This window comes from Miscanthus floridulus, chromosome 8 (genome assembly GCF_019320115.1).
Source record: "Miscanthus floridulus cultivar M001 chromosome 8, ASM1932011v1, whole genome shotgun sequence".
Classification (NCBI taxonomy): Eukaryota; Viridiplantae; Streptophyta; class Magnoliopsida; order Poales; family Poaceae; genus Miscanthus; species Miscanthus floridulus.
In genome coordinates, this window is record NC_089587.1 from 76,335,730 (window position 1) to 76,354,417 (window position 18,688).

General features: G+C 43.9%; 1 protein-coding gene across 1 annotated transcript; it reads left to right on the forward strand.

Annotated features, from left to right (window-relative positions):
- The first annotated feature begins 230 nt into the window (after positions 1 to 230).
- On the forward strand, positions 231 to 1,182 carry LOC136472654 (classical arabinogalactan protein 6-like). The gene has a single exon (XM_066470362.1). The coding sequence runs from the start codon at positions 281 to 283 to the stop codon at positions 917 to 919; it is 639 nt and encodes a 212-aa protein (XP_066326459.1). The 5' UTR covers positions 231 to 280; the 3' UTR covers positions 920 to 1,182.
- Positions 1,183 to 18,688: the final 17,506 nt, after the last annotated feature.

The following is an 18,688-nucleotide window of genomic DNA, read 5'->3' on the forward strand; positions in this document are numbered from 1 at the left end:
CCATTCCCCCCGCGGGTCTCCGCATGGTGCGCGCCACCCACCGGCCACCGCCAGCATCGCAGGTGGAGGAGAGGAGCCCGTGCATGCAGCACGACACGACGCGCAGAGAGCCCCCAAACATAGCCACCGACTCCACCGCGTTTCTCTGGCCGGCCGGCACGTTCTCCTTCGTCGTGGCCTATATAGCTCCCGCGCGCGGCGAAGCTAGCTTTCATGTCGTGACACTGCACACCAGCCAGGAATAAACGATCGAGCGATCGAGCACAGGCACACACGCACCATGGCCCGCGCTCTCGCCCTTGCTGTCTTCCTCCTCCTCGTCGCCTCCGCCGCCGTGGCGTTCGCCGCGGAGGCCCCGGCTGCCTCGCCGAAGCATTCGGCCTCCACGCCGTCGAAGGCGCCCAGCACGTCACCCGACAAGTCTGAGAAGGCCCCCACGGCGTCGCTTGAGAATGCTGCGGCGACGCCCAAGGCGACCCCCGCCAAGGCCCCTGCAACGGCCTCCAAGTCAGAGGCGTCGCCTTCCGAGGCGCCCGCCTCCGGGTCCGGCGCCGCCTCACCCAGCGAGAGCGGCGCGTCGGAGAAGGCCCCCACTGGTGCCCCTACGGACTTATCGGCCAGCCCTTCCGCGTCCCCTTCAGGAGACGAAGCCGCCGCATCGCCCGACGGCAGCAGCAGCAGTGCCGCCTCCGAAGAACCTTCCGCCAGCGAGTCCAGTGGCGCTGCTGAGGAGCCGTCGACGGCCGAGGCTGGCGGCGCATCCGCCGACAGCCCGCCCGAGCCTGCCCACGCTTCGGACTCGCCAGCGGAGTCTCCTGGCCCGGCCGCGGATCACGAGAGCGGCAGCCCGAGCATGGGCACCGGCGTTGCCGCGACCGTGCTGGCCGCGGCCACCGCCTCCGCGATGCTTTCTTTCTAGACGGCCGCGCAGTGGCTCTGATGGCGGCATCACAGTCACAGATGAGCAATTCTTTGGGGAATCTGTGTTTATGGTTATGCATGGTAACGGGAGTCGACGACTACGCTGATCTGATTAGGAATTTCTGAATTTCTCCTCAACATATTTAGGCCTTTATTTCATCATTTAATTTGGGCTTGGTTAACTTATTTTCTCTTGTGTTTCTCATGGGTTTTCTTCGGTTGTAATTTTGAACGACGATGAATGAATTATTGCATAGTTGTGTTTTATTTGTTTTCAGTTATGCATGTAATATATTTTTACAGTTTTTCTAGCATTCGTTTATTTGTTTCTTATGGTTTGATGAGTGAACATATATATGACAGCGGCACCTCATACCAGACTAGAAATATATGCATATTAAGGATCGGGGACTGGGGTAGTGCAGTTCTACATAGCATGCCTTAGATTCTAGACTAAATAGAACTTTGCACGTTTTCAAACGTAGCCACGCTGACCCTAGTGTATAAGTACAGGTCAACATCAGTGGTGCAGCTAGATACTAGCTTTTTGCTGTTCATAAAGGGCTGTTCGTTGTAAAAATTACACACCAATATATATATCATTTATAACTTTTTCTCGAATTCACAAAAAAAAACTTGTGTATCCTTGTAGTATTAAGGTATAATAGTTTTGAATACAACACAACAGCAATATATTAAGCGACCTTGGAGCCAACTACTCCGTTTCAAATTATAAATCGCTTTAATTTTTTAGTATATTTATTTTGTTATACATCTAGATCAGTACCGGAAACAACATATTTGCTGAGTGCAAAAATATTTGCCGAGTGCATTATATCGGGCACTCCGCAAATAAGCTCTTCGCCGAGTGTTGCAAAAAACATAATCGGCAAAATAATGGCACTCGACAAACAAACTCCTTGCCAAGTGCTGAAAAAAAACACTCGGTAAACTAAGAAAAAACACTCGGTAAAACAGAGACACTCGGCAAAAAAACCGCCACATGGACATTCGTCAGTTAGTGTGTTGGCTATTAGGAGTTTGCTGAGTGTCCGTTAGTGGCACTCGGCAACAAAATAAGTTTGACAGGTGTTTTGTACCGGCACTTGGCAAAGAAATAAGTTTGTCGAGTGTTTTTTTTACACTCGGCAAATAAATAAGTTTTTTTTTCTCTTTTGACCTTGAAATTTTTTCTACTCTCCACATACAACATGTGGTACTCCATGTTAGGATTTGATATATTTCTGGATTTGTTTGCTATATTTAATTAATTTATTGCATTTTAAGGATTTTTTTGGTATAAATCAAATTTGAACTGCAAGTGATTCAAATAATATAATAAAATGAGTAGAAAAATGATATTCATGTTATTGAGTCCAGTGTGAGGTTTTATCCGGAAAATGAAAAGAAATTTCACACATCTTGCTCAAGAAACACAACCACGAACGTATGGTCGAATGATTTTTAAATTCTAAAAAAAGCAAACGAAGTCTGAAAATCATGAGATTTGTCAAGATCTCATGATATCATACGTGGAGGCCGTCCTAAAAAAATGAGAAGGTTTCGCACAATCTATCATGTACGATGTTTACAAACCAAAGTATCGACAGAATATCGTCGGCAGTCCACCGAGGGGTATCCCGCGATGGTAGATTTGTCGGTGGGGGTGCGCGTAATCAGGAACCGGATGGTGACACAAGGCGCAGAGACAACGATTTAGACTGGTTCAGGCTGTCTGATCGACGTAATACTGTAACACCCTAAAAAATGCATTCTTTTAAAATAGTAAATTTGAATTATTTATGCAATTGGTGTGCATTCAAATATAGGAAAGTAATATTTTTTGTGAAATTAAAATCAAATATAAGGTCAACAACAATGAGGGTGCGTTCATGCTGTTGCACAATATTTTGTATTGCTTGATTTGAGGTCGGATTTCTAATTGAGTTGAAATTGTATTTTGAGTTGTTTTGGAAAAAAAATTGAAAAGAAATAAATTTCCTTTTTCCTTTTTTCCCTTGCTTTTGGCCCACTCGGCTTCTCCCTCCCGCTGGCCCAACCAGCTGCTGGCCCAACCAGCTGCTGGCCCAACTCCTCCGCGCCAGCTAGCCTCGCGCGGCCCAACAAGCGCGTCGGCCCAGCTCCGCAGCAACCGCTGCCGCGCCTCCGCCCCACGCCCAGCCGCTGACCGCCTGGCCCTACCTGTCGGCACCGTCCCCCTCCTCCCGTTCGCCCCGCGCCCGGTCTAACCGGTCAAGGCGCAACCGCCGCCGCGCCCACGTCTTCAATCGTGGGAGCGCCCCTCCCCACGCCCAACCTCTATAAAATGGCGCCGAGCCCTTCCCCGCTCCCTTTGCTGTCTCCTTTCTCCCTCTCGCATCGCCCGTGCCTGAGGAAACCGCCGCGCTGAGATTGTCGTGTTCCGCCGTCCGTCTCACCGCGCGGACAGCCATCATCGAGCCGCGTTCGTCCCCGATTGAAGTCGCGGTGAGCTTCGCCTTGATCCCCTCTCTCTCCCCATGCGGTTTATTTCTTGTTTCATGGCTTCTAGAGCCGTATCGCGTGCGGCCGTGTGCTCCTTGCCGCCAGCCATGGCCGCCACCTCGCCAGCCATGTCCTCCGGCCGCCTTCTCGGCCTGGACGAGTTCACGAGAACCCCCTCCATCTCTCGGTGCCCTCGGTTGGGAACACCGTGGCCGTAGGCCTTGTTTTCCCGCACGCCAGCGAGCTCTCGCCGCCGTCAGTGGCTGAGCCACCGCGGCTGGTACTGTTCCGGCGTCGGCGTCACCTTCTCCCTCCCCAGATCTAATCCGTGCCACCCGATCTTGATCCAACGGCTCTTTGAGGCCGATACCCCTTCGCGGGTAGATTTGCTAAAGAGCCCCCTGGTTCCGCCTTATTGAACCCGCCGTCCCTAACGCAGTTTCCAGAGTACGCTTTCTCGATTTGAAAACGTAAAGTGCATTGTTTTAGTTCAAAATACGTTTTCAGTATTTACAGAAATGCCACTAGATTTGTTTTGCTCATAAAAACTTCGTTTTAGCTCCGAATTGACCCGTTCAAATTGTGTTAGCTTCGTAATTTCATAATCTATGTGTTAGTACCACTGTTAATCAAGTTTGTAGCTTTTAAATTTCATGGTTAGATTTAATTAAATAAAGGGCTATAGGAAACCCCATTTAATTCATAACTTTCGCGTTTTAGCTCCGAATTTCGTGAACTTCGCGTTGACGTGATCGTAGCGAGACGTAGATTCTTTTCATAAACATTTTATCTTGTTTTCTATATTGCTGGTGTACTGTTCTAACCATAGGATTGTTTGCTTTGCATGAATGTTCCTGGAATGTTGTGTGTTGCCATGTTAGTCGTGTTCAGACGGTGAGGAGAACATTGGAGATCAAGAGTTCTTCGATGACCAGCAGGACCAGCAAGAGTTTGTGAACCAAGGCAAGTATAGCATGGGCCTACCTTGATGTCCTATTCACTTTAATCATTTACTCATGTGCATGTGTCTAACTTTGATAACCATAAGGACATTCTAGTCATTTGATGACATGTTCCCTTGACTCCTATGGGTTAATTGCATATGGGTAGATTGCTAGTGCTCTAACTGAACATGATCTATACGATGGTTAATGGTTCTATAGAACTAAAAGTATAACATGACTTATAACAACTGATCCATAGGGTGAAGGTGCAAATGACTTTTGATCATGTTGCTCCCGGCCCTCCATAAGGACTTATCTGTCGGCAAAAGCTAGGACTGACAGTGCAACCATGATAGTCATATGGCTCTGACTTTAGCTCAGTAATAGGACCTTTTCTAGCTTGTTAGAGGTTACCTTTATGGCGCAAAAGGGGCTTGCCACATTGGGTATAGGACTGCCTCTGTTCCTATGTGTATAGCTGCGATGGATATGTGTCATAGGAAAGGGGGATTCCTATATCTGCCTACCGAGGAAACCTAGCGGCCCTAACTTGTTAGAGAAACCTATGAAATGGCTTCATAGTGTACCCTGCCCGCTCACCTTGGTAGTGACATGGGAGTAATTAACCCGGGCATATGGGAATCACGACTCGCGATGAATGTGCACCACCTCTGCAGAGGGTTACAAACTGTTATAACAGCCGTGCTCACGGTCACGAGTGGCCTAGAAAACTCATAGAATAATTGGTTACTCATTGTGGTTCATTTATGATGGTATACGATGATAATCTGATGTGAATGATTTTGATATCTGATTATGTGGGTATAAATGGGAGCTTAAGCATAACTTGATAATACTTGGTAATAAAATCTTGACTTACTAAAAGTGCTAACTGCAGTAAACCAGTGTCATCTTTTTGAGCCGCATAACCCCATGTTATCTTGTTAAGTACGAGAAGTACTTACGCTTGTTTATTTCTATATTTGGATAAAAATCTCGGATGGGTAACAGATGACAACGTGTATGAGGAGTTTCCTGAGGATTATTAGCCTTGTGGTCAACCAGTTGACCTTCCCTGTGATGGTGTTCCACGAGAGAGAATTATCTTTTATTTTCTGCTATGATGTGTAAGACTAAGTTATGTTATTATCGTGATGTAAGATACACTGTGATGATACTCTTTTATAATTTGTCAGCTTGTGTGTGTGACTGATCCCTGGGCACACATGAGTTAGTGCATTCAATTTTATCCTTAAAATTGGGTGTGACAAATACCCTACGTCCTGTGTCTTTGGTGTATTGTATTGAGATGTAGTAGATAGATCTGGATGGATCGTGTCCGCTAAGGGACCCCTGCCTCTCCTTATATAGTCTGGAGGGACAGGGTTACAAGTAAAGTATCCTATTTGGTACTATACAATGTCTTGCGGTGCACGCCGAGCAGCGCCGTGCACGCCTTGATCTTATGGGCCTAGCCACCTCTAATGGTGCGGCCCATGTCTTGTCTTGAGGATACCGAGGGCCATACCCCCACAGCTAGTCCCCGAGCCTGACAGTAGATGACGTAGTCATGTGGTGCTAGGGTTAGAAAGTAGAAGACCAGCCGAGTAGACAGCCAGTCCCTAGGCGTAGCCCTAAGATGAGAACAAGCATATTCACCGCAAGGTGAAGTGTGCCCACTTAGTCCCCGAGCCTGCTGGAAGATGAAGAATGAATCTTGTAGCAGGGTCAAAGAAGTCTGAAAGCTTGCCAATGTCATCTGACATGCGCATATCAAGACCCTAGGCACGCTGCCCAAGATCAACACCCTGATCTAAACAGCATGGAGCAGCTTGATAGCACACCGACAAGACGTAGCAAGATCCGACCACCAAGGGAGCACCGAGGAGTCTCTGGCGTCACTAGCGATGATTGAGCACCGAGGAGCGAGGAGTCCCTGGCGTTGCTGGTGATGTCCGAGCATCGAGGAGCGTGGAGTCCCCGGCATCATTGGTAATGACCGAGCACCAAGGAGCGTGGAGTCCCTGGCGTCGCTAGCGATGACCGAGCACCGAGGAGCGAGGAGTCCCTAGTGTCGCTGGCGATGTCCGAGCACCGAGGGTCCCTGGCAAAGCTGGCGATGTCCGAGCACCAAGGAGTGTGGAGTCCCGGGCGTCACTGGCGATGACCGAGCACCAAGGAGCAAGGAGTCCTCAGCGTCGCTGGCGATGTCTGAGCACCGAGGAGCGAGGAGTCCTCGGCGTCGCTGGCGATGACCGAGCACCGAGGAGCGAGGAGTCCCCAGCGTCGTTGGTGATGTCCGAGCACCGAGGAGCGAGGAGTCCTCGACATCGCTGGCGATGACCGAGCACCGAGGAGCGAGGAGTCCCCAATGTCGCTGGCGATGTCCGAGCACCGAGGAGCGAGGAGTCCGCGACGTAGGCAGCGATGTCCGAGCACCAAGGAGTCCTCGGCGTCGCGAGCGATTGAAGGGTCGAGATGGCGGACTAGAGGGGGGGTGAATAGTCTTTTCTAAAATTAATCGCGTCGGCTAACCAATACAAATGCGGAATTAAAACTAACGGTCTAGCCAAGACTATACCCCACTATATATGTTCACTAGCACCTTGCAAAGATAACAATTATGCAACAAAGGTGCCGGGCTAGTTAGAGCTCTCCTAAACAATTCTAAGAGCAAGGTTACACAAACCTATGCCACTAGTATTTTAAGCAACAAGAGAGCTCCTACACATGCTAGTAAGCAAAAGCACAAAGCTAACGATGCTCACTAGCAATGCTCAATAACAAGGCAACCAATGCCGAATTAGAGAGCACAAATACTTAGCTACACAAACTAAGCAATGTGACTAACAAGGTTACTAAAACCAAATTAGCCACGCAAGGGAGCTACTTCTATGCTACACAAGCAAGAAGGTAATTAGCAAGCTACACAAGCTATCTAATTACAAAAGCAACTACACAAGCTTAATATGTATATAAGTAATTGCAAGCTTGTGTAATAGGGATGCAAACCAATGGGAAGAACAAGGTTGACACAATGATTTTTCTCTCGAGGTTCACGTGTTTGCCAACACGCTAGTCCCCGTTGTGTCGACCGCTCACTTGGTGGTTCGGTGGCTAATTAGCATCACCTGCTAAGCCCGCATGTCAGGCGCCGCAAGAACCTACCCCTTGAGTGAGGGTAGCTCAATGGCACGCTTTACTAATGTTGCTCTTCGCGACTCCCACGGGGTGAGCACAAGTGCCCCTCACAAGCACTTCTCTGGAGCGCCGCACAAGCTTCTTGCGCGCTTCGACGGAGACCACCACCAAGCCATCTAGGAGGTGGCAACCTCCAAGAGTAACAAGCACCACTGGCTTGCAACTCGATCACCTAGTGCCATTCGATGTAACCTCACGATGCAATCGCACTAGAATCGCTCACTCACACAATCGAATGATCACTATCAAGTATATGTGTGATGGAGGGCTCCCAAGCACTCACAAGCATGGACACTAAGTCCCTTGAGGTGCTCAGCACCAGCCATGGCCGAAGGCCACTTCTATTTATAGCCCCAAGGGCTAAACTAGCCGTTACCCCTTCACTGGGCAACGGTCGGGCCGACCGGACGCTCCGGTCGTGTTGACCGGACGCTGGACCTCAGCGTCCGGTCGCCCGCAGACGACCATGTGTCCTGATTCCAATGGTCACTTGACCTGACTGGATGCAGCAGCTTTCAACTGACCGGACGCTGGACCCTCAGCGTCCGGTCGTTTCTAGTAAGCTCTCGAGCATGACCGGATGCGTCCGGTCGAACGTGATCGGACGCAGCACCAGCGTCCGGTCACTCTCCAGCTACTGCTACACTCCATGTCAGCGTGACCGGACGCTGGCAGTTAGCGTTCGGTGCATTTGGATCCAGCGTCTGGTCACTTGACCAACGCTGGCATCTCCTCCATTTTCTTCACCCTTGCTCCAATGTGCTATCCACAAGAATTTGCATCCGGCGCAATAGAAAATAGGCATTCCATTTTCCCGAAAGCGCCGAATCCCGCCGAGAGGGACCCAAACCCATCTCACCCCTGCAAACACCACCTCCTTTGTAAATGTGCCAACACCACCAAGTGTACACCACCATGTGTATGTGTGTTAGCATTTTCACAATCATTTCCCAAAGGATGTTAGCCACTCAACTTGCCACGCCACTCGATCCTAGCGATAATGCAAAGTTAGATCACTCGAGTGGCACTAGATGACCGATATGCAAACAAGTTTGCTCCTCTTGATAGTACAACCATCTATCCTAAACCCGGTCATAAACTTCTCTACACACCTATGACCGGTGAAATGAAATGCCCTAGGTTATACCTTTGCCTTGCGCATTCCATTCCATCTCCTCCAATGTCGATGCAACACATGCACCAACACGATCAACAATGATATGATCCACTTAATATCATCACATGATCATATTGGTTCATCGATCTTGACTCTACTTGCTCTTCACCATTGCCATCGTCCATCGGCGCCAAGTCTTGCTCAAGCTTCACCGCCACGCGGTTCATCACTCCAAAGCCTTCGACTTGCCCTTCACGCTTGTAACCGGTCCATCAAGCCAAGTCTTGTCTTGATCTTCTCCACCTTGATCACATGACTCAATGTCATGTCTCATGTGCATTTAAGCTCCTTCATCATCACATGTGTGAGCTTTGCAACATCTCCAAGCCATTTTCACCTCCATGGCATATGTTGCTCACACACATGTACCTGTGGACTAATCACCTGTGTATCTCACATAAACACAATTAGTCCACCTAAGTTGTCACTCAATTACCAAAACCAAACAAGGACCTTTCAATCTCCCCCTTTTTGGTAATTGATGACAACTCTACAAAGATATATAAATTAAGCTCTTTTGGATTCATGTTGCTTGCCCAAGCAATTTTACCATGTGTAAATGATTTTGGACAAGTACCACAAACCCAAAATGGTAGTATTAGCTCCCCCTACATATGTGCTAGTGTATTTAATTTGAAGCTTGCACATATGCATAGATTGAAATTGTGGGAGAGTAAATACTACAAAATGATGCTAAGGTGTATAGAATAAACCTTTGAAGTGTGATACCAATTGAAGTTGCACTTTGAAGTTCATCCTTAGCACCATGGTTAGCTAGATATCACTTGGAAATAAAAGCACTAGATACCTCATGAGATCAACATTAAAATCAAGGTACTAGCATTACTTAAAGAATATACCAAGTGTCTAGCTATCATCCTATGCATACTAGTTATCAAATCATCATTCAAGTTCTATAACTAGCATACACCACACAAGCATGCATATTGAATTTGAAAACTTATGCAATGCAAGCAAGCACATGAATATGCACATATCAAATGCAATCAATCAAAGTTCATGAGCTTGCTCCCCCTACTTGTGTGCTTCTCTTGTCCAAGAATTTTGATCCATCTCTTTTCTTCAATGTTGCTCCCTCTTTGTCCATGTCCAACCTCTATTTCTTTTGTATCTCATCTCTCCCATTGTACAATCTCTCCCCCATTCAATCAAACTTTCATATCTTTGTTCAATCTCCCCCCCTTTGTCATCAATTTCCATAAAAGGTATGCTTCTTATTGATGCAAAGGTATACTCTTTGGGGTAGATGGTTGAGACTTGCATTTTTGATGGACATTACTTGAATATCGGAATGACACCACAAGTAGATACCATTTAGAACTTGTAACTTGTATTACATGTATCTTATCATTCTATGCATGGGGCATCCATTTGATACACTTGAACTTTTGTAGTTGAGGGATGCATTCTTCATTTGATGATCACTTAAAGTTGAGGATCACTTGTGGAACCATCATCTTGCATGATTGATACTATGTATAGATACCACTTGTAGGAAGTGAATACCATTTGAAAGAATCTTCTAGTATGGAACCACTTGTTTGAATTATCAATAAAGACCATTTCTTGAACATTTGCTATCTTCATGAGTACCACTTATAGGATATCACTTGTGAGTTGAAACATACAAACTAGATATCCATTTGCATTGTTGTCTTGTGCTTGTACTCTTATTACTATCATGAGCTTTTAAGTTGACTTGAACTAACTTGATTTGCCTAAGCATCCAAGTCTGGTTTGAACCAATGACAAGCTTCTTCACACCTCTTGCAAGGGTTATCTTGCCAATGTTGTACTTGTCACTTATTAGCAATCCAAATTAAGTCAAGTACTTGGGTTCACTAGCTCATGAACAAATTCATGTACTAACCACTAGATCAAGTAATCATTCAAACAATAGTGGTAGGCTATGAATTTAAACATTTCATTTGTTATGCATGATCCTATGAAGCATGTACTATATGCACTAACCGCATACTAGTAAGGGATGAAATGATCATGCACATTACAATGATACCTTTGCTATGTTGGAGTAGAGGATAGTCACATAGATTCCAATTTATTACTCCAATAGCAATGTGAAGTCCAATTATAAGCTTGGTGAAGACCAATAGATACCATTTTGAATTCCATTCTTCACCCATATGAAATGAATACCACTTATGATCAAGTGCATTTTCTTGTTGTGGTTGACTTGCTTCATTTTTTTTATCTTAGCTTGCATGAGAGCATCAATATGAGAATACCACTTGAAATATCATGACTAGCTCTCTTTTGGGTGTTGCTTGCTTTTCTTGATCAATCCTTTTGATTGCTTCAACTAAGCATCTCAAATGTTCCTCAGATCACCACTTCCATGTTAGCCTTCCAAGTACCACACTTGGTTTACCTACACATAGGCGGCAAGCCCCTACACTAGGGAGAAGTGACCTCTCTCCAAGAACCATTGTTGACACTCACTTGAAATAACTTGATTGATTGATCCAAGTGGTGGACTTAACTTGATGAGTAACCTTGATTCCTTCTTTAAGTCCTTTTCTTTCTTCTTGTTTAAGTTCTTTTCTTTCTACCAAGAGATTTCCAATAGTCACTAGAACTTAAACTTCATCTTCTTCTTGAGTTTGATCTTGATCTTCTAATTTGAGTACCAAAAGTGTGCAAAGTACACTCCTCAATCAAATGGCCTTGTACTCATATCTTGTCATGCTTCTAGATCATATCAAAAACAAACTTAGGTACCTCAAACACTTGTAAACATGTTTCCAACTTGAGGACCTTTCAATCAAAGTGACTCTAGATCAATCCAATACTTGTCACTTTTCTGGCAGATTTTGTACCCTTCAAAGAAATAAGCATATATCCCAAAGTACAAATCCAAATACCACAAAATTTGGTGGAGATGAGCTTCACTAAGTTATCTAGCATCCATAAAAATTTTAGCTTCATTTGATCTCATATGAACTGCCAAATTTTAATTCTTCCACCACTGCTACATGCTGAAAACTGCTGCACTATAGCTGACAAGAACCACTCCAAAACCGAAGCATTTCTTATCCAATTTCCATGAAATTTCTACAGCATCTCATACCATAAGTCTAGAGCATGTACACAAATTTTCATGCCAATCCAATAAGATTTGATTACTCAAACATGGCTATGATCACAGCTAGCTCAGATTTTGAATATAGGACAGATTTCAAGCAATTGAGCTATTCTTCATCAAATATGAATCAAACTTGATACTAACTTGTTTGAATACTTCCATAAGACATATATCCATTCAAATCACTTACTAAATGTCATCTTATGAATTTATCCAACACAAATCAATCCAAACTTGATTACTAATCAACTTATCCATTCAAACACCTCATAGCAAGCAACATTGCATATTTATCCAATTCAATCAACTCATATGCACCCAAAAGAAATGATCAACAAGAAATATACCTTGGTTAGCTCATGATCATCCAACTAGCAAGCTTTATCTCAATTATTTGCAAGCCATCAAATATATCCAATGAATCACCAACAACTTGAAATTTACACTTGTATGTTGTAGCACATTTGGACTTCATTCAACTATCATGGCATTGGGATAATGATCATCATTTAGCAATACTTGGCTCAACTACATGATCAACAAGATGAATATCATTTGAATCAAGCCTCCAATGCTGATGGTACCTACAATCAATCATCCACTTTTTGATGGTACCCAAACAAGTTTGGGTCCTCTCAAGTTAGGAGCAACATACTTTGGCATAGCCTTAGTATGAATAGCGGGATGTTTTGCAATGGCAATCATAGAGGTACCATTTTCATCCTTTCTAAGCATATCATAATCATCAATTGAAATAGGCTTAGAAATTTTACCTAGGGGACATGAATGTGCCATGTGTCCCCTTTCCCGGCATGAGTAGCACTTTCTCTTTGCTTGAGCCTTCTCTTCTTTGCTCATGTGTGTGGCAGAACCTCTTAAGTTATAGGGCCCACATGCACCTGTCACTGTCCAATGACCTTTGACATTTATGCATACGTTTCCAATAACTTAAAAAGACTATCGGGTGTCCTCGGGGAACCCCGAATCATCCATGATTTCCGAGCAGGATCACGTTACAGAGTCATTGCAGTATTACAACATTTATTCAAATATCAATACCAGAGTAAAAAACAGCGGAAGTCTTACAATAACATAATTTACAAAACAGTAGTTTCAAACCTCGCAACTAGGTTCGATGTTTATTACAAAACGAAATAGTGGAGTGGCATTATAATATAATACAAAACACACAATGAAACTGCCCTGCCCATGGGCCACACATTTACTTCTCATCGTCAGATCGAACAATAGTCATGCAGCAAGATCCAAAACAGATCTGCTCATGAGGCTCACCTGCAACAAGGGTCAATGAACCCTGAGTACAAAAGTACTCAACAAGACTTAACCGAAATAAAACTGATATTACTCAGGAATACCGGCTCATGGGATTCAAGGTATGGCTTTAACAATAATCAAAGTTCTTTTGTGTAAAAGCTCTTTTAACAAAATTCTTTAATTCAAAGGTAAAACTTTATAAGTACCACATATGAATCTACCATGATCCGTAATGAGATCATGAACTTCATATCAATCTCTTTCGCAAACCTTTCTCAAGTTCCAGTTATTAATACTACGATGATGAACAGTGAGTTGAGTCTCCTTAACCGAGGAGCAACGACGATTCGAACCGATTAAGACCCAGCTGGGAATTCCAGACCACACGACATATGCAAGTCCCCGACTTACATATATCAACCTACCCTCGGATCCTCTAAAACAAGAACGGGTCCGCGCCACCCAAGAATATAGTACTCCACCAATCCAGCCCATAGCCACGTGGGTACACGCTATTCCCGCCATCTCTCCACTCCTAGTGCACGAGTAGCCATTCTTGTAATAGAATGGCCAAGTTCAGGCTTACCGGAGTATGTGGTTAGTACTACAAATTCTCACCTCATGCAATTCAACAACGGACGTGCCTTAATCGACACAGGCGGAAAGAACCCGCTCACAAGACCTCCATGTCTTGTGGCTCACACACACCGAGTCCGCCCGGTCTAGATTTATTACTCCACATTCCAATATCACATGCTAACATAATTAACTAATGTTCCATTTAAAATTTGCAGGTGACAGGTAATCACCCAACTTTCATCGTTCTACGCATAGCTAAGCAAAACTAGGCATATACGAGTTTAAAACTGGTAATATGGTAAATATGGAATAACAAGGGTGGTAATGCACCAATTAGGCTCTTACTTAACTCCTAATCACTTAATGCATTAACGGAAAGCAAAAGCAAAATTAATTTGTAAAACACAAGGTAGGGTTGTATGCATTCGGGGCTTGCCTTCGTTGACGGAAAAGTCCGGCTCCTGCGACGTTCCACAAGTATTCGATCCAACCTCAACAGACGGATTAACTTCCTCCATGACTTGATTAACTACCACGTTTTCACCTTCGTTCACTACACGTAGTAACAATGCCATGTTTAACATGATGCGGAATACGAAACATGATGCTTTATGATGGATGCAAAATTAATAATTTGAATACAACTTTCCTTCGTGGTACAGTTGCAAGTCAAACTAATCAAACCTTTTTCACAACACCCAAATCAATTGCCAAGGATCATTATCAACTAATGACCCAAGGTCATCACTCAATCCAAAAGTCCAAACAAAAACCTAAATCATTAAAGGTTACTATTCGCTTTTATGAATTTATTATTTAATTCAAAATTATGAAATAAATCAACTTATTCTAATTGAGCTCAAAATTTTTGTACATGTTCATTACCTGATGACTAAGTGGCAAAACAAATTTCATAATTTTTGGATAAATAAATAAGCCTAGAAAAATTATGGGAAGTCATTTATTAATTAATTGAGCAATTTTATCATATCCCAAAAATACTGAAAATCAATATTTCAAATTTTTGTCATATAATATACATCATATAGAATTCACACAAAAATTTTCATAATTTTTGGAGCTCTAAATAATTCTACACAAAAATAACAAATTACAACACTATTCATTTAAATCTGAAAAACAGAAAATTCATTTTGAACGTTGAGTCACTGACAACCGGGTCCCACTTGTCATCTTCTACCTCGCGCTTTGACTATGGTGATGATGGCGCTGACCGGCGATATCTCGCCGCCGGTGAGTCCAACGGTGACGACCAAGATACCTACACCCTCCCTAAGACTAGGCGCATCCATTTAGAGCACAAGCTTGACTAACTATGGACTGGACCGAGCACTACGTCGGCCATGGCGGCCACGACGGCGTGGCTACGCTATGCCGGTGAAATGAAGCCAAAAATAGTGAAACAGAGGGCATGGGAAGGTCCAGTAGCTCACCACGAACATGTTGGAGCAAAGAACAAGACCGGATAAGCTTCGGTGACACGGGTCGATGTTGACAGCGGTCACGGCGGAGCGATCTTCGACGACGGCGATGCTCCGGCAGCTGTGGTGGTCAAAATGAGAAATCAAAGGTTCACAAAGCACTACATCATTGAGGCGAAGCCGAAGCAAGACTCAGTAAGGGCAGAGGCTCACCGTAACGCGCTAGCCACGACGACGCGCACTCCACGGTGGTGCTGCCGGCCGTGAGGAAGAAAAGTGCCGAACGGCGTTTCCTGATGATGGCAAGCGACCAGGGCTAGTTGGTTAGGTGCGCAAGGATGAGATGGAACTGGGACAAGCTTATCAGCGACGGTGAAGCACTACGACATCAACACGAGCTCGCCGGAGTTATGGCCGTGGCGTCGGGAAAACAGAGCAAGAGGGCGGAGGCAAACGACGACGACCAAGGCTAAGTAGAGCGGCTCAGAAGCGCAAGGAAGCTACGCTGTGGCCTTCACCATGCCAGCACAACGTCAAAGAAGGCCACGACCGCGCCTGGAAGCAAACCGAAGATCGCCGGCCATGTAGCTAGGGCAGTGAGTACTGTTCACCGAATTTACAGATTTGCCATTCGGTTTCAAATTCAAATTACTCCCAAATTTGTATAACAACTCAAAAATCTCCAAATATAAAAGTTGTTCAAAATCAAAAGTTCTACAACTTTGCTTTTATAACCAACCCCTAATTCGATCTAGATTTTTAAATGAACTTTTGAATTTGAATAGGGAAATTTACCGAATTACGCCTTTTGGAATTACTCAATTTTTCTAAATAACTTGAAAAACTCCAAAAACAAACTTTGTATAACTTGCCAAGCTCTACACTTTTGCTTTTGGGATCAACCCCAAATTATGCTTAGATTTTGAAATGGATTTTCAGGGTAGGATTTAAATGCTAAAAAGCGGGGTTTTCTCGAAAAATTCAAAAATCCAAACAAACTTTGAATTTAAGTGAACCAATACAATTCAACACATACCACATGAATATAAACTTGTTTTAGTGTATTCATCTCAAAGTTTTCACCAAATGCCAAATGCTTTGCAATGCATATGATGACATGTCAAGTTTTAGTATTTTAAACACCCGAGGTGTTACAATGTGGTGCTTCTCATTGCCTTGCCTCTCATGGATTGCTTGAGCCTTCTTCTCAAGCTTGTTAGGACACTTAGAGGCAAAGTGTCCCATACTTCCACAATTGAAGCACTTGATGTGAGCATAGGCTTTCTTCTCATTTTCATTCTTGCTCATCATCTTGGCATCTTGAATTTGCATTGGATGCCTTGCCTTCCCACCCCTTCTTGTTTTCTTCTTCTTGATCATCAAATCATCACCATCATATTGGTTGATCTTAATTTGCTCTTGGAGTGTCTTCTCTTGCTCAACTTGTGGCTTTGGTTGAGGCTTCACTTGTTGCTTCACCAATTGCTTGGTTGGGCACATTGAGGTAAGATGACCCCAAGTGCGGCACTTGAAGCACTTAACATGCCTTAGCCTCTCTTCTTCTTTCTTCAACTTGAGCTTTTCTTCATTGGGGCAACCATTTGCAAGATGTCCCACTTCATGGCACTTGAAGCACATGAAATGAGAGAGCTTCTCTTGTTCTTGCTTCTTCATCTCTCTTTCATATCTTCTCTTGCCCCATCTTTTGCCCTTGATCTTGCTCTTGTTGAAGCCAATGCCACTAGTGTCATTGCGGCTTTCTTTATGATTGACTTTCCTAGTCATGAAGCTAACTCCACTCTTGTCACCAAAGTTTCTTTGAGTCTTCAACATATTCTCAAAGGTGACTTGAGAGTTATAGCACCTCTCTAACTTGTTGCTTAATTTCTTCACTTCATTTTTGAGCTCATTGTTCTCCTTCAAAATGTTAGTCTCACAAGACATGGAAGTAGAACAAGCATCTATATGTGAAGAGCATGGCATATCTAATAAATCATCACAAGAGGTGGATACATGCTTCTTGCCTACATCACAAGGGTTAGCAACAACATGTGATTGATCATTTGACCCATGTGATGAGCTCTCATTATTTTTAAGTTTCTTTGTAAATATTTTAATGAGAGAAGCTTGTTTTTCTAATAATTCATCATGAGATGCAAGAAGTGTCTCATGATTCAATTTAAGCTCATCAAGTGAAGATTTATAAGCATTAAGCAATTTCTTATGTTCTTCACAAGAGTTCTTTAGAAATGAGTTTTCATTTTCTAATTTCAATGTTTTAGCTTTCTCATTTTCTAAAGACATGGTCATGCTAGCAAGTCTACCAACAAGCTCATCATATGAATCAACATTATCAACCACATTATCATTTGATACCTTAGTGTCACCTTCTGACATGAAGCAATGTGGTGATGTAGATGGAGAGCTTGTAGTAGCATTATCATCATGGCTTGAGCATGAATCATCATCACCATCAAGTGTGCATGGGGTAGCAACATCACTTGCAACACTTATGGCATCATCATCAACCTTGTCAAGTGAACTTGTTGTGGATTGATCATCATCATCCTCACTTGACAATGAGGTGGAGCAATCTTCCACAATCACCAAATTGTGGTTATGCTCAACACACTCATGTGTCTCCTTCTTGGGCTCATCCTCCTTCTTGAATTTTCATTCATCCCATGTGGAGGAATCACCGAAGGTGTCCTTGATGGAGTCCCATGTCTCACGAGCGGTCCCCTTGTAGTTTACTTGCTTCATCAAATCAAAATGTAAACCATCCAATAGAAAACAACAAGCATGTGCATCAAATTCATAGAGGACTCTTTGAGCTTTGGTTAGAGTTCTATGATCCAAGACATGGGAGAGACCACTAGTGACAACCCACCAAAATTTAGGTCCCTTTGCACGAAAATGATCAAGCATATGATTTTTCCAAAGTGCAAAGTTTGTGCCATCGAAAATGTGATTCTCACAACCATCTAGCCCATTAGGCGCCATCCTCTTGGGTCGGTGAAGACCACAAATGAGAGACCGGGCTCTGATACCACTTGAAGGGTCGAGATGGCGGACTAGAGGGGGGGGTGAATAGTCTTTTCTAAAATTAATCGCGTCGGCTAACTGATACAAATGCGGAATTAAAACTAAAGGTCTAGCCAAGACTATACCCCACTATATATGTTCACTAGCACCTTGCAAAGATAACAATTATGCAACAAAGGTGCCGGGCTAGTTAGAGCTCCCCTAAACAATTCTAAGAGCAAGGTTACACAAACCTATGCCACTAGTATTTTAAGCAACAAGAGAGCTCCTACACATGCTAGTAAGCAAAAGCACAAAGCTAACGATGCTCACTAGCAATGCTCAATAACAAGGCAACCAATGCCGAATTAGAGAGCACAAATACTTAGCTACACAAACTAAGCAATGTGACTAACAAGGTTACTAAAACCAAATTAGCCACGCAAGGGAGCTACTTCTATGCTACACAAGCAAGAAGGTAATTAGCAAGCTACACAAGCTATCTAATTACAAAAGC